The following is a 16198-nucleotide window of genomic DNA, read 5'->3' as shown; positions in this document are numbered from 1 at the left end:
AAAGAATATGACATCTTGCAACTCTTACAAACCAATATCATTGGTTTTGTAAGAAAGCAACTGTTGAAGTTGATATAATCAATAGTCCTAATTTTTTTATAACGGTACGTATACACTAAAGCTCGAGTTTCTCTAGCTAGATTTAAAGGCAAGACTTCGTTAACACTCTATCTCTTAAAACAGAGTTATTTAAGGGGTTTAGTAACAATCTTCAAATTTTCATGACTGTAAGTTATTCTTACTCCTCAAACTTTCTATACATACACAAATATATAACAAATTTAAATATTGTAAAATTTTGCTCTATCACGGCTAAGATATTATCAGTATAAAACTTGAATGTTTGTTTCATGAATATCAATTTTCCAACAATTGATTTTGCTTCGTAATGGAATATTCTTTGCTTTAAATCTTATAAACAAACAAAAAGCATACCTTCTTGAAACTCCCCCATGTATGGGTAGAAATTTATTTTTAAAAAAGAGTTTGCATGAATTACATTTTTCTAAACTACATCCATTCATATTTTTTCTCATGACGTTGCAAAAACATTGTCCAAAAATTTTTTTGTGGAGGATCTCATTCTTTGAAAGGCGTTTTACTACTCTACTTTTTAAAATAATATTGTATAATCAAATGAGAATTATTTTTATTAATGATTAGACTAATTTATTTAATCAGCATAATAATTATATTTTTATTTATTTAAGATTCGATTTATTTCATTAAAATGTTCGTGTCATTTTTTTTTGACATATCACTAGCTTTCTGATTATCCTGCAAGGTAATAAGTATTAATATTTGCAAAATAACATTAAAAAGTAAATTGAATATCACCGTATTATGACCTTACTGATATAAAATTATTAAGGATTTGTTTCTTTAGAAACGGTTTCTCCAAGTTTTTATTATTCTTTAACTGTGAAATATCTAATTGAAAAAAAAAGTGGAATTTAAAAACCTTAGCCTTTGGTAACTTTCTATATTTTGTTTTTATTTTTTTTATTTTGGGTAACTGAATCCTATATTACACCGTTTTTTAATACGTCGTGGGCAGATATTTAAAAATAGAATATAAGTCTTTTTTTTCCTAAGACAAATATTTTGCCAGGTATGAGCTTAAAAATTTACATGGAATTTTATTTGAAAACGAAATTCGAAACTGGACTAGATTTATCAGATAAAAATACTCGAAAGGTACCAGCTATGGGTATCTCAAACTATTTACTACTAGCTGGTAAAGATCACCTTGTTATAACCTTCACTTCCCTTGCTTTCACTTATCCTCCTTCCATAACACTTGAAATAGAGATGGGGATTTATTACACAGGTAAAATATATGTGCAGTTTTCAATTTTTTGTATTAATTGTAAAATAGTCGTAATTGAGTATATTAGAACAGATGGCCATCATTTGTATTTTTACCATTTTTAAGTTTACAATTTTAAAAATAAACCAAATTTCTATTCCAGGAATAGAAGCATAACCAAAGTTGTCCCAATCTGCTCGTGTGGTTGTGTCAATCACATCACTATTTTGTTATAATATATATAAGTGGTAGAACCAATTATCCTTTTTCCTCTGAAGATAAAAAAAAAGATCCTCTAGATGGCAGGATATATTTGTATCCCCCTTCCCTAGTGTTGCCATCTAGCGGATCTTTTTTTAATCTTCTGAGTAAAAAAGGTAATTAAAGCATTATATTTTTTAAATAAAACTAATAAAAATTTTTAACTACGTACATAAGACAGATTATGAACATTATCATATTATCATTAAATCCGGAGATACATTAATTAATAATTCCAGGCCTTTTTCCTCTGAAGATTAAAAAAAGATCCGCTAGATGGCAATACTAGGGGAGGGGGTACAAATATATCTCTTGCCATCTAGAGGATCTTTTTTTAATCTTCAGAGGAAAAAGGCTAATTAAAAAAAGATTGTTTAAAACTGTGTTGCATATTAGTTTCTCATGCGGTTGTATCAACTTCACCACTCAACCCACCTTGTACGGTAGTTGTATCACATTCGTTGCCCCATTCGCCATATTTGCTCTCGCAACGAGGTTGAGACTACCTCATATCGGTTGATATTAAGAATTTTTTACAGTGATGATAAAAGGATTTGGTTAGACTGTGTCTTAAGTCACCTAACCATAGTTGCACTACGCTTTATTAGTTTTTACTACTTTATTTTTATTTCCGATTTCGAGATTTTCTCATGAAATCATACTTCCTCTACGAATCATCCACACCTACTAATTATTTATAAAAAGAGTTTCAATAAAAAACATAGATAACTAGCTAGGCTGTGTGCTGTGTGTATCAATGTGTGTGAGATTTTTTAGCAAGTCATGCTTTGATAATAAAATAATAAAATAAAATATGAACAACTAGTTTGACAGCGATATGCCCTTGCAAATTGTAACTGAAAACCATTTCCACAACTGATAAATATAATAATGAAAAGAATATGTATTTATTTAAATGTGACATTCATTTTTATTAATATTAATAATAAATAAAGAGATATGATGCATTAGAAACAATTATCCAAATTATTTTCAGATATCTATTTTTTTTTTTTTAAATACAATATTTAATGATAATAATAATAGTAATAATGCTATGACTTCGTTCAGGTAAAATAATTACGTCTTAAAAACGTAGTTTTAATTACACAATACACCTAATTATATTGAGTGAGAAATTAAATTTTTTTTTCTTTTGTGTAATAGTCGTGTCATTTTAGCATTTCATAGAGAATTTTTTTGTACCTCAACCTATCGAGCAAGTTTTTTTTTTTAATGATCAGGAAGGTCCATATATCGGAATCTACATCTAACTTTTTGCCGCTAGAAAGTTTTGGTTTTAGCTATGGGTCAATAGGCCAATCATTAGAATCCATTTATGAGGTAATTTTTGAAAATTTTAAAACCTTATAAATATTGGTCGGAAACGTATACTCGGGGGTTTTCGGAGTCTCTGATCAATATTCCAAAATCAGAATTTTGATATAATCTCCCCCTCATGGGGTAATTTACCTCACTGGTCCAAAATTGCAATATTCGATAAAATGGATCAAAAAAGTATACTTAGGGGTTTTTGGGGTCACTGATCACGATTCAGAAGTTTGAATGGGAGTATACTAACCCCCTTCATGGAATTTTTCGCCCTTCGTTGACCTAACACTGCAATTTTCTGTAAATATTCAATTTGGACCAGCGGAGTGAATTACCCCCGGAGGGTACGAATGTACGTACGTACGTACAAATGTACGTTTCTGGCCCATTTTGTTGCATATTTTCAAGGTTTTGAAATTTTCAAAAATCACCTATTATAATAATGGGCGTTTTTGGCCCATAGCAATGGCCAAACTTTCTAGCGGCAAGAAGTTAAATGTAGATTTTGATATATGGACCTTCCTGAACATTTTTAAAAAAAACTGGCCCGATAGGTTGAGGTACATAAAAATCCTTCATTTTAACCTTTTTGATCTAAAATAATTCGTCTATAAACAAGATTTTTGTTTTAAATTTATGCGGAAAGATAGAGATTTTCTGCTCATCTTTTTAAAAGTTTTCCTAAACTTCATACTTAAGGTGTTTATCAATACTCAAGTAATATTTTTTTGAAAAAACTCAAGTAATATTTTTTTGAATAAAAATGTGCAAAAATTTTTATTGCATTTAGAGAAAATTTTTGTCTTAGATTTGATGTTGTTCTTGGTAGAGATTGAACGAATATTGGGTTACTATTCGGCCTGTTTCACACATATTTAAAAGCAACATTTTTTTATCTATTCAATTTTTGTTTAGTGATTTTAATGTGTGTAATAATAATAATAATAATAATAATGGGATTTAACCTCCGTTTCTCTGACATATACGCCTATAACAGAGGCCACCCACATCATTAATGTATGTAGCTTTCATCGGTTTCCGATTAACATGAAATTTTGCAAGCTTATGTAAATCGTCATACATACTTAAAATATCAACGAATTTTTGTATGAACTGATTTTCCCATCGCTTCCACTTCATATTTGATATCTTTACGTCTTTTAGTTCTAAATAAAAGATTTTAATAAAAAATTATTTTTTAGACTATTTGTAAAAGCTTCTTGATGCGTTCTAAAAAAAGACCTATTTCAGCGTTAAATTAAAATGATAAATGATGGTCTAAATAATTAACTTCCGGAAGTTGGAGTTTTTTAATGGAAATTTCCTGTTTAATAAGAATCTTTTTTATTTTTTTTTTTAAATATTAATATTGTATGAAAAATTTTGGCGATAAATGAAATACCTTTTTTTCATGTTTTTATTTGTTTATAACTTTTGCAATTTTTTATGTGCTGAAAAACGCTTCTGGCACATTTTTCTAGACAACATTTCGAATACAACGAGCTATCACACGTACTTTTACGGCCATTTCTATATTTCACCAATTTTAACTTGCCGACTATACTGTAAAAATAGGAATTTCATTACATAATTTCTATTTCTGATGAAATTTTTGAATTTTCTTAAAGCACAAATTGAATAGTAAATTTTCTATACTGAAGAAATTCAATTAGTCATTGCCTATACGTATACACTATACAGTAATCTAAGTCGCAATAAAAATTTCCAACATGTTTTAATGTAAATAAATTTTTCACATTTTTATTTCTATTCTGTCATATGAATATATATTCATGAAATATTTTTAACTAAAAGCGCAGGAGCTGCGTAATCTAAGGAAACTATTTGAGATTATGGAAAAAAAATTTTAAAACACGACGCTTTTCTTTCAAATTATATTAAATTAATTTTAACGTGACTCTTTTTTGTTGTATGAATGAGTATTTGATTACCGGCCAAAAAAGAGTACAAAACTGCTAGAAACTTGTTTAAGCTAATATTAACCCATTAATTAAGGTAGGTTAGGTTAGGTTAGGCTGTCCACGAAGGACACACTTAGGCTATAGAGCCCATTGTGATACCATATATGTGTTTTACCACCTTTCCGCTGATAATTCCATTTAGCTCATTCAGCTCCTCAATTTCAGTGGCTGAGTTCTTTTTCCTTCATGCATATAACATTCACTACACTCGCCCATCACAACTATTAATTCAATTAATTTTGTTGTGATGGCGAGAATCGAACCTGCTACCCTAAGCATACCGCGGACGGAATTGGTTACGCCTTAACCAACTGAGCTAATAGGACGACTAATTAAAGTAGAATCGATGAATAATATTTTAAACAATTTTTGTGAAATACCTATCATCACTAACATGACTTCTATAAAGCACAATAATTAGATTTTTTGCAAATTTTATTTCGAAAAAAAAAGTTGTCCTTTTTTTGTTTTAAATTGACACAAATTTTTTAAATATTTTGAACCTTGACCTTTCAAATACCAAAAGCATACCAGATACCAAATTCAAATCAGACTAAAATTATTGCCGCTGGAGAAGTCGAACCACAACATGTATCTATGATTTATATAGACGTAGCAAAATAGAGGAATCCAAGTTTGTCAATTGTATGTATAATTATGTCTATTTGTTCATTCATTACATCCATTTGAGTTATTTTAAGCTGTATTCAATCTCAATATAGCCATGTGACAAAAGTAACAGACTTTGGCTCCAGTATCCTGTTAGCTATTAGAGCAAAGGGCAGAAGACACAAAGTATTTGGAAAATATTTTCTACCTCATAAGAAATAAGACATGCATATGCAAAAAAGGCTTGAAATTTACGTAAGAAAACGCGAGCATCTGCTACTAACAATAATAAAATAAAGTAAATATATTTTCTATTACAAAATTATATTAAAAAAAATAAGTAAAAAAACAATAGCCTAGCTTCACTTCCTTAAAGTGAAACTTCGCTAAAAAAGATGATTTAATTATTTAATAATCATTTTAAAATATTTAAATGATTATAATGTTATATTGTTTTTTATAATAATTATTACAACAAATAAATATTAATCAATTTTAATTATTTGATTATGTATGATTATAAATTATTATTATATGGTTAATTTTGCTAATAATTCAATTTATTTGAATATTACAATTTTAGTATTGAAAAATTTTCACACACAAATTATTGAATATTACTTAATTTTTGGAGGTTATTCACAAATTTTTCACATTTGACAATTTTATTTCGATTTTTATGATTGCATTTAAAACAATTCACCCATAATGTTTTTTTGGATAATTGGTTTAATGGAAAATAGTTCAAAAATAATTATATTGTTCAACAGCTTGTAATATTTTAAAATTCTCACAATATAAGTTCTTTTACTTTTGTCGCATGGCCATATTAGATTGAATATAGATTTAAATAACTCAAATGGATGTAATGAATGAACAAATAGACATATTTAAACATACAATTGAAAACTTGGATTCCTCCATTTTCCTCTCTACCTCCATAAAAATAAATCATAGACATATGAAGGATGGGTTATGTCTATGATGTAAATAAACAATATCAGTTTCTTTGATGCACGTACTGTAAAATACATACCACTGCATGTATTAAAAAATGTTTCTATTCGCTCCGTACATGATACTTTATTAATTGTAAGGATTTATATATATATAACTATATGGATTGTATACATTGAAAATTTAATATTAGTTTCTAATCTAAGTAATTATATTAATTTCCGTAACTATTATTTATTTTCTACTTTTTAGTTCAGGTAGCTACAAAAGCGTATTTTTCAGTTTTCTAAAATTAGTAATATTATGGAATGTTAACTGCGCTTCCACCAGAATTATATGTATTATTTTTATTATAAAATCGTTAATCCTGAAGATTCTGATAAGGATAATCAGACAAACTTATTAAATTATTGTATTGTCATCGGTCCTTGATAATACGAAGTTTCAATTTAATTTGACGTTTTGAAGTGAATGAAAGCCACATTCAAATATTCCGTTATATACCTATAGATACATGAAAAGCTAAAAAAAGCGTGTACCTAACTTAAACAGAACTCCGTCAATCTGGCTGTTGAGGTATATTGCATTAGAAATAAATTTAATACGTTTTCACTACATTTTAAAGAATGATAGATTTTTATGTTCTCTTTCGATCTTTTTTTTAAGAGAAGTTCATTGGCGTAAACAAAAATTGGCTCATATTTTTTGTTTTCGAGTTATAAGCAAAAATTTGATATTTTGACTTTTAAACTTATGTGAATAACGCCGTTGTTTGAAAAGTTAAAAGAATATAACTTTGACATCTTACAGGCAATTTTCTGTAGATTCCAGTGGAGACATTAAAATTTGAATAAAACGGCCGGTTTTCGAACTATAGAAACCCTATCAAAACATCGAATTTGGTCCACTCTGTAAATAACAAAGCAGGCTTCTGTTTTAAAATATTATTATAGTAGATAGACGGAGTCAGTAAATATTATAAAATCACTCAATCTCAAATCACTAACGATTACATTAATATTTTATTTTCTTACTGTATTGAAGAATATGCACCAAAATTATTGTAATTGGATAATATAAAACTATTTCTATTGTTTTGAATTTTAATTAGGCTAATACTAATATTTCATTCGATTTCTTAAACTTAATTTAGAAATTTGATAGTTATAAAAAAATGAAACTAAATATTTGTTAATTAAAAAAATAAAACTAATCTAATGTATTCTTTAATTTATTTTTTTAGTCTACTACATAACGCTGATATTTCATTCTTTAAGTTTTAACTTAAAAAACTCTATAAGAAAATATATCAAAAGAATATTTTCGAATTTTGTTCCTAATTTTCGAAAAATCGAATTTTGTTTCTAACTTTGGTTCTGCGGTAAAGAATTTCAGTTTATCGTTGAGGTTTTTTAAAATAACTTAAATTTAAGCGTCTAACTACAAAAATCTGAACGCGTGCATATGCCTTTCTTCCGTAGATTTTCCGTATTACCATTACATTACATAAAATACTAGGCTACGACAACGAAAATATCGTACATGAACCGTTATTGTTTTTTTCCTACCAGCGATGAAAAAGAAAATAGTATACTTAATTTTAAATTTTCTTGTTATTTTTATCTGATCTTCAATCACCAGATTTAAGATTCAATTCGTGGATGACTAAATTACATCAATTTCATGCTGCAATCGTTAAATGTGCCTCTTTTCGGCTGCATACTTTATACGTACCGTTAATACATAATCGAAATCAGCTAATAAAGCAGTTTTCATAACTCTAATAATTTTCAGGAAAGAAATTCTTAATATTATTAAATCCTTTACTTCATATTTCTGTAAGATAATCTTCAATCACTGGGCTTAGTAATTGGGGGTTCACACTATTATCGCCAATAAATGCAATTATTCAAATATGAGACTATCCAATCACTACCCGAGGCCAATAATATATTCCCAGGTAGAAAATCCTGTGTTTATTAAAACTAGAAACAAATGTTACGACTGTAGTTTAATGATTTAATGTTTTTTGTTTTTTTTTTACATTATATCATCTTCTCGGTATACGTCAAATTTAATAAAAAGTTCAAAACAAAAACCAGGTATGAAAAAGCATTTTTTATAAGGGTGATGTTTTATTTCTTATATTACTTCTGTGAGAGAATTCGACAAAACCACACGAATTAAATAGGTTTTAACTAATTGTCATCATATTTTCCACTTGTGAAATTTCAAATAAAAATCCCGAAAGCTTAACAAATTTCTTTTGCGCAATTTAAATAAAAATACAAAAATTTCTTTAATTATTCTACAAAAAAACTAAAATTAAAAAAATGTGGTTGACCTTCTATTGCAACAATATATTTGACAAGTTTGAATGACTCGGTAAATAAAATTCCTACAATTCATCCATCATCAGCGTATTTCTCCCACCCTTCGATCATAACAAACATACACACACACCTCCACTATTTAAATATATGTTAATTAGTGTTATTTAATTACAATTGTTATTTATATTTTTATACCATGTATGTATGAAATATATCAAGGTATACTAAGTTTAGTTTCAAGTTTGTAACGCTTAAAAATATTGATGCTACGAACAAAATTTTGGTATACGTGTTCATAAAATCTCCTAAAAAGTACATTTCCTGTTATCCGTCTGTGATCAAGATAAATTTTTATAGCGTACTTAGGACTTAAAAAGTGAAGTCGAATTCGTAAATGAACAAAATAGTTCAAAATGAACAAAACTATGATAACAAGCTTGGTTTCAGTTGGCATTGGTTAAAAAAACGGTAAAAAACCATAATGGTTTACAGCAATACTGTTAAAATGTGTTGATGAACTGTCTAGAAAAAAATAGCCAACTCTTTTAATAATCTAGTCATTATATGGACACCAAATTTAGTAGTATTTTTCTAAACTAGATTTCGATTGCGTGTGTGTGTGAATTTCGAGTATTACAAACTAACTATATTAAAATTCGTTCCCATCATATGAAAATTAAATTTTTACTAAAAGTATGAGATTTGTGTACCTTGGTGGATTTTTTATGTCCAGCAAATATAAATCAATCAAATATTTTTACTATTAATTTAAACAATATTTTTATTTCTTTTTCAGGAAATTTCCAAAATGGATAATAAAGAAAACATTTTTGGCAGTAATGGTGGTATAAATCACAATAATACCACAGGTAATAGTAATTGTTTTCAAATGTTTCATGAAAGTGGCGAATCTAGTGATAATCTTGACAAAACAATACCAGTAAGAAGTCGTAATGGTTCAATGGGTAATTGTCAGACACGTTACGAAATATCATCAAATAATGGTGATTGGGGTGACATGACCTTTTGTATGGCTGATTATTTGAAAGAAGCCATGAAAATGATGTCGATGATGCAAACACATAACATGTTAACAGATGTCATATTAGAAGTTGGTTCGAAATTATTTCACGCACATAAAGTAGTATTGGCCGCGGCAAGTCCATATTTTAAAGCAATGTTTACAAGTGGTTTAAAAGAATCTGAAATGACTAGGGTGAAATTACAAGAAGTCTCACCGACAGCTATGGCTCGATTAATGACTTTCATGTATACAGGACAAATACGTGTGACAGAAGTAACTGTATGTCAATTGTTGCCAGCAGCGGCTATGTTCCAAGTATGTAAAAAATAACACATTTCATGCTATAATACGCTTATAAATTTTTTATAGTCATTGTGAAGTATGAATTACATTGAATGTCGTATCCAAAAAAGGGCCTTCAATGCGACTACTTTGATACGGTATAAAAAGCGAAACTATGATAATTTCGATCATTGTTCAAAGTGATGTTATATAGTACTAGGGCAGGATGCAAATTTCGAAAGTCATTAGAATCGATAAAGATCATTAATCCACCAAATAACATTACGTCCTTACAAATTCTTAAAGCGCTATTATTAAAGTTTCGTCATATTTATTAAAGTTTTCATATTTGTATATTTGTGGAGTTAAAGTTCAGGAAAATACTTATTAGATCAGAAAACAAAATTCTTAAAGAGATCGTTAAACCGTCTTATTTGATTCCGTCTAATTACCGATTTTTATTTTTTATTTGTTTGAAAGGTAGTTTAACTGATATTGTTCTTAGCTATGTTTCGTGCGAGTTTAGGATTCCTAACTCGATAACATCTAGAAAACGGCTGAGCAGATTTTTTTGAAACGAAGCTAACAAAGCTAACAACACTCTCAATCATATTACCTTAAAAAATACCAAAATTGGTCCATCCGTTTAAGCTACGATGCCACAGACAAATTTTCTAGGCCTGATTTCTGTCTTCGATTGCGCCGAATCCATTGATAGTCGATTGTGCTTTAACCCGCTTGTATCAAAATCAGTTCATCTGTTTAGAAGCTATGATGCCACAGAAATCAGGCTTGATCGATTCGCCTGTGACATCCTAGCTTCTCAACAGACAAACTGATTTTGATGAAAGGTTTTTTCATCGAGAAGAGGCTAAGTAGCCGAGCGGGCTAAAGCGCAATTCACTTTAACCATTTGTATACTTAGAATTAGATTGAGGGTTCGAATCCAGGTAGCGACAGTGTGAATAATTATAATTAATGGGGCGGAAAAATTGATCCCACTGCTGTCGCTTAGATAAGAACGAAGTATCCGACTCCACATCATAAATTGAATTGTATACGGATGTAGTTTACTAAATAGAGATTTAAAAAAAAAAATGATGTAAGTGGCCTCTGTTATAGACGTATATGTCAGAGAAACGGAGGTTAAACTCCATTATTATTATTGTTATTATTATTTCTTCGAGAGTGTTCTTAGCTGTGTTTCCAATAATTTGCCCGAGTTTGTGTTTCAAATTTGAGCTTCAGTGCGGGTTCCATACCCGATAACAAAATCGGTTCATCCGTTTAGGAGCTACGACGACGAATCTGTCAAACCTGATTTGTACCGAGGGTTTCTTTAAATTTTTAATTTTTGTGTTATTATATCTTGTCTGTTTAGAGGAAACTTGTTTCATTTTTTGCAGCATAACTTAAGACAAAATAAATATATTCGTAGCCATTATATTTTTGATTCGTACTTCTCTGAAAATAAAATGACAATACAAGATAATTTTCCTAGATAATCGTATTATGGATTTGAAATGTGTTTGATAAACTTTATATAAAACACTATTCTAAATTAATTACTGTATCAATACCATTAATAGAATTTGTATTCGGAAATTCTAGGTGTCCAATGTGATTGAAGCATGTTGTTCATTTTTGGAACGTCAATTGGATCCAACAAATGCAATTGGTATTGCAAATTTTGCTGAACAATATGGATGCTATGACTTAAAACAGAAGGCCAATCAATTTATTGAACGACATTTTACGCAGGTAAGAAATGTGTCACCAACTTTTCGACTAGGTTGTGTAATCTATACTAAATTTTAATTGGCGCTATTATGATCAATCATCTTCGTGGGTGTTTTCATATAAAATTATCAATTTGTTATTTTTAAGTCGCGCAATTAATTTGAGATAGTTGTTTCGAATTGTTTAATTTTTCAACAAAACAATTTGATGTTTTGGGAAATTTCAAGATTTTTAATTACAAATACTTTAAAATAATGATGATTAAAAAGGCATTCACACCAAGATATGCAAAAAAGAAAATGTAGACCACCCACACTTTAAAATATCTTTTATCGATGTATTCTACATTAAATTTAGTAAGTTAAATAAGGTCAAATTACCAATTTTAATTGGTAGTATTCCGTACCAAATTACGAATTAAAATAAAATTCATTAATCGTTCTTTTGACTGGAAAATTTTAAAAATGTAGCGTTTTCTTTTATATAACGACAAGGCGAAAATTATTGCGTCTAATAACACGCCTTTATTAGCTTGGTATGTGTCTTCAATCTCTTCAAAATCGAATTGAAGTGAAACTTCGCATACTTATCAAGGACCTATGACAGTTAATAAGTTTCTTCGATTATCTTGATCATGATCTTTAGGATAAGGAGATGATAGTTTGTGTTTTGCAATAATGTTAATGTCACCAAGATTTTCTTATCTTCATGTGGTTTATAATCTTTTATTAGATTGATATGTATCTATGTAACGGAATCTCTGAACGTGATTTTCACCCACCTTGTCAAAATGAAGGTGTTAAATATTTTTTTTTTTTATAGATCGTTTTTTATAAAACGATCCAAGGGTTTTGTATTTATCGTCTGAATAGTTCTTATCTAATCGAATACTCCTTTCTGAAATATTCAAAAATTACAATTTTTTTTATTTTCGTTTATAGATTTGCCAAGAAGAAGAATTTCTCCAATTAAATGCGAAACAACTAATATCATTGATTCGTAAAGATGAATTGAATGTACAAGAAGAAAAAGAAGTTTACAACGCCGTATTAAAATGGGTCAAATACGACGAAGACAACCGTTACCCAATGATGGAACATATATTATGTCAAGTTCGATGCCAATTTTTAACACCAAACTTTTTAAAAGATCAAATGAAAAATTGTGATGTTTTAAAAAAAGTTCCCGCATGTCGTGAATATTTAGCACAAATATTTAAAGATTTAACGCTACACAAGAGACCTAAAGTTAAAGAACGTATACCAAATACCCCCCGTATTATATATATCGCGGGGGGCTACTTACGACAATCGTTAGATTTAGTTGAAGGTTATAATGTTGACGACAAAACATGGATTACGCTAGATAAATTAACAGTACCGAGATCGGGTTTAGGTGGTGCATTTTTAAAAGGTTATTTTTATTCGGTTGGTGGTCGGAATAACAGTCGTGAAACAACGGAGGACTCTGATTGGGTAGATCGATATAATCCGTTAAAAGATGAATGGCGACCTTGTAGCCCGATGTCAGTTGCACGGAATCGTGTCGGTGTGGCAGTGATGGATGGTTTATTATATGCAGTGGGTGGTAGTTCCGGTTCTGAGTATCATGATAGTGTCGAATGTTATGATCCAGACGTAGATCGTTGGACTAATGTGAAATCAATGCATGTGAAACGTTTAGGTGTTGGGGTTGCTGTAGTAAATCGCATATTATATGCAATCGGTGGTTTTGATGGGGTACAACGACTAAACTCTGCTGAATGTTATCATCCGGAGAATGATGAATGGACAATGATATCACCAATGCAAACATTGCGCAGTGGAGCAGGAGTGGCAGCTATTAATCAATATATTTATGTTGTGGGAGGCTATGATGGTGTACGACAACTGAATACTGTGGAACGTTATGATACCGAAAATGATAGATGGGAATTTGTGGCTAGTATTAGAGTTGCACGTAGTGCGTTAAGTTTGACAGTATTAGATGGGAAATTATATGCAACGGGTAAGTATTTAACTATACTTTCTAAATAAAAAATAAAAGCCTTTCACAAAATAATTACTCCCTGAAATAACAATGCGAGCAAAAAAGAGTTCAGATTTTGATGACAGTTAGTGCGTTATCATTTTTATTACTGTAAAATCGGTGTTAAAGTGTACTTCGTTTTCCTCTTCTTTTTTTTGTTTTGAAAGTAATTTAAATTTGCTTATGAAAAAATAAACCTAAGATATTATATTTTTGACTCAGAAATTGTTAATTCTAAAATTACAATTAAAATAAAAGGTTTATTTATCTCGTATTTCTTCGTATAAAGGCAGAGTAAAATTTTTTGAATTATTGAAAAACTTGTGACATCCTGAAAATTGCAATTTAGTCAAATATAAAAAAAATTGTTAGCATTTGTTTTTGATTTGACTTTTTATGACAGATTTTATTTTCTTATGCCTCCACGCATTTTTGATGTGTTGCTAATAATTCCAAAAATTATACGCTGGCCTTATACCTATGACATATTACAAATGTTTTTCAAATAAATTAAAATAAAATTTTTCTGTTTAGGTGGCTTTGATAGTCAAAATTTTTTATCATTAGTTGAAGTGTACGACCCAGCAAAGAATGAATGGGAAGAAGGTGTACCCCTAACATCAGGACGATCCGGGCATGCGAGTGCTGTAAGTTATTAGCATCAATGTTATCGGCATTGTGATCATCCCCATGATGAACATCACGATTTACACAATTATAATACTAGCAATAATTCATCAAGCACGACTACTAGTACTTGTACTAATAATATTGATGGAAGTGGAAGAATCTCTTGGCGATAACGTAAGACGAACAAATGTATAGACCACAATTTTCAAGGTGTGATATTTATTTAGGACTTATTAACAAATTATTTTTCCTTGTCCCCCAATCCAAATCCCTCTTCCCATATATTATAAAGAAAATCATCCATTCGAGTTTATGTAGTTTTTAAAATAAGGCCTGGCTTAGACTATAAAATATTTTAACACACACTAATTTGTTTATCAAAGAGGTAATATTTATACTTAAAAAATATTTATTATAGAGTGTTTTCGTTTAAGATATTTTGTAGTCTGGTTCTTGCCTAAAAATTTATTTTGCAAAAAATTTTTTGTATTTTATTTATCCAAAATCTAGTCAGTGTATATCTTCTAGTGTTATTTATGTATTGAAATGGAATTGAAAAACATTTTTTGTTTGTTTTCTGAATTTTTAATTTCTTTTGTTAAAACGTTTTTTTATTAATTTGTTTTTAATGTAAATAAATCATTGTTGATTAATTTTTATATTGGTGGCATTTACGCAGTAAATTTAGTAAGTTTTTTTTGTCCTACAAGCTAAATATAATACCGTTTTACGTGAGATATGGAGTATTATTTAGACTGTCAGCTAATGGCAAAAAAATTAATTTTTTGTAGTTTGCCAATGATAGGGGACATATATGCAACCACAAACAATAGAAAATGGAAAAATAACATGCATAATGCATTAATTAATAGCTAAACATTAACATTTGTTTGTGAAAGGGAATCTTTTTACAGTCTATCATTCATTTGAATAAAAAAGACTGTTCGATACACAAAAAATTTATTGGCACACGGTTTTCTTGTGTACAAACTTCAACTTAACAATATTATTTAAAAAAGAAAAATATTGTTATAAGTTTGTACACGAGGAAACCGTTTGCCAATAACATTTTAGTGTTTTGAATAGTCTTGCCTTTCATTCAAATGAATGAATGGTACAATGTAAAAAATTTTCTCTTTGTTTTACAAATAAATATCAACTTTTAACTATGCATTAATGCGTTATGCATGTTATTTTATACATTTTTCTGTTGTTTGTGTCTATATATATGTTCCCTTCATTGGCAGACTGTAAAAAATTGTTTATTTTTTTCGCCACTAACTGGTAGTCTAATAATAAATGAAAATACGAGCACTCGCTAATCTCAACAAAACAGGATTTTATATTAAAAAATGGAATGTTGTACACACTGTGCCACAAAAAAGGCACGTGTTTTACCATTCTAAGTGATATAGCTATGAGATTATATGTCGTTACATGTACTTCTATAGTAATATCACTTAAAATGATTTAACTTTTGCGTTTATTTTGACTTACAATCTACATTGAAACGCACCATCCTAGCAATTGCTACAGATTATAGAGCCGCATTAAATATACATATTACATTTTCCAGAGGACTAGATGCATTATAATTACATGTTTTTTAATGTCACCAAAATAAAAATTAAGCTATTGATTGATGAGAAATTAAGCTATTGATATTATTTTGAATAGTGTTCAAAAAAAGTTAAACATAAAAGCTTTAAAA

The 16198-nt window shown here is 29.1% G+C and overlaps 1 protein-coding gene across 1 annotated transcript; it reads left to right on the top strand.

Moving 5' to 3' along the window:
• Positions 1-9587: 9587 nt before the first annotated feature.
• Positions 9588-14818, top strand: LOC123291690 (kelch-like ECH-associated protein 1B). The gene is made up of 4 exons (XM_044872104.1): positions 9588-10122; positions 11701-11850; positions 12771-13836; positions 14392-14818. Exons 1-4 carry the CDS (start codon positions 9592-9594, stop codon positions 14514-14516), a joined length of 1872 nt encoding a protein of 623 aa, XP_044728039.1. The 5' UTR covers positions 9588-9591; the 3' UTR covers positions 14517-14818.
• Positions 14819-16198: the final 1380 nt, after the last annotated feature.

Source organism: Chrysoperla carnea, chromosome 1 (genome assembly GCF_905475395.1).
Source record: "Chrysoperla carnea chromosome 1, inChrCarn1.1, whole genome shotgun sequence".
NCBI lineage: Eukaryota > Metazoa > Arthropoda > Insecta > Neuroptera > Chrysopidae > Chrysoperla > Chrysoperla carnea.
This window is presented reverse-complemented; position numbering and strand designations above follow the sequence as displayed.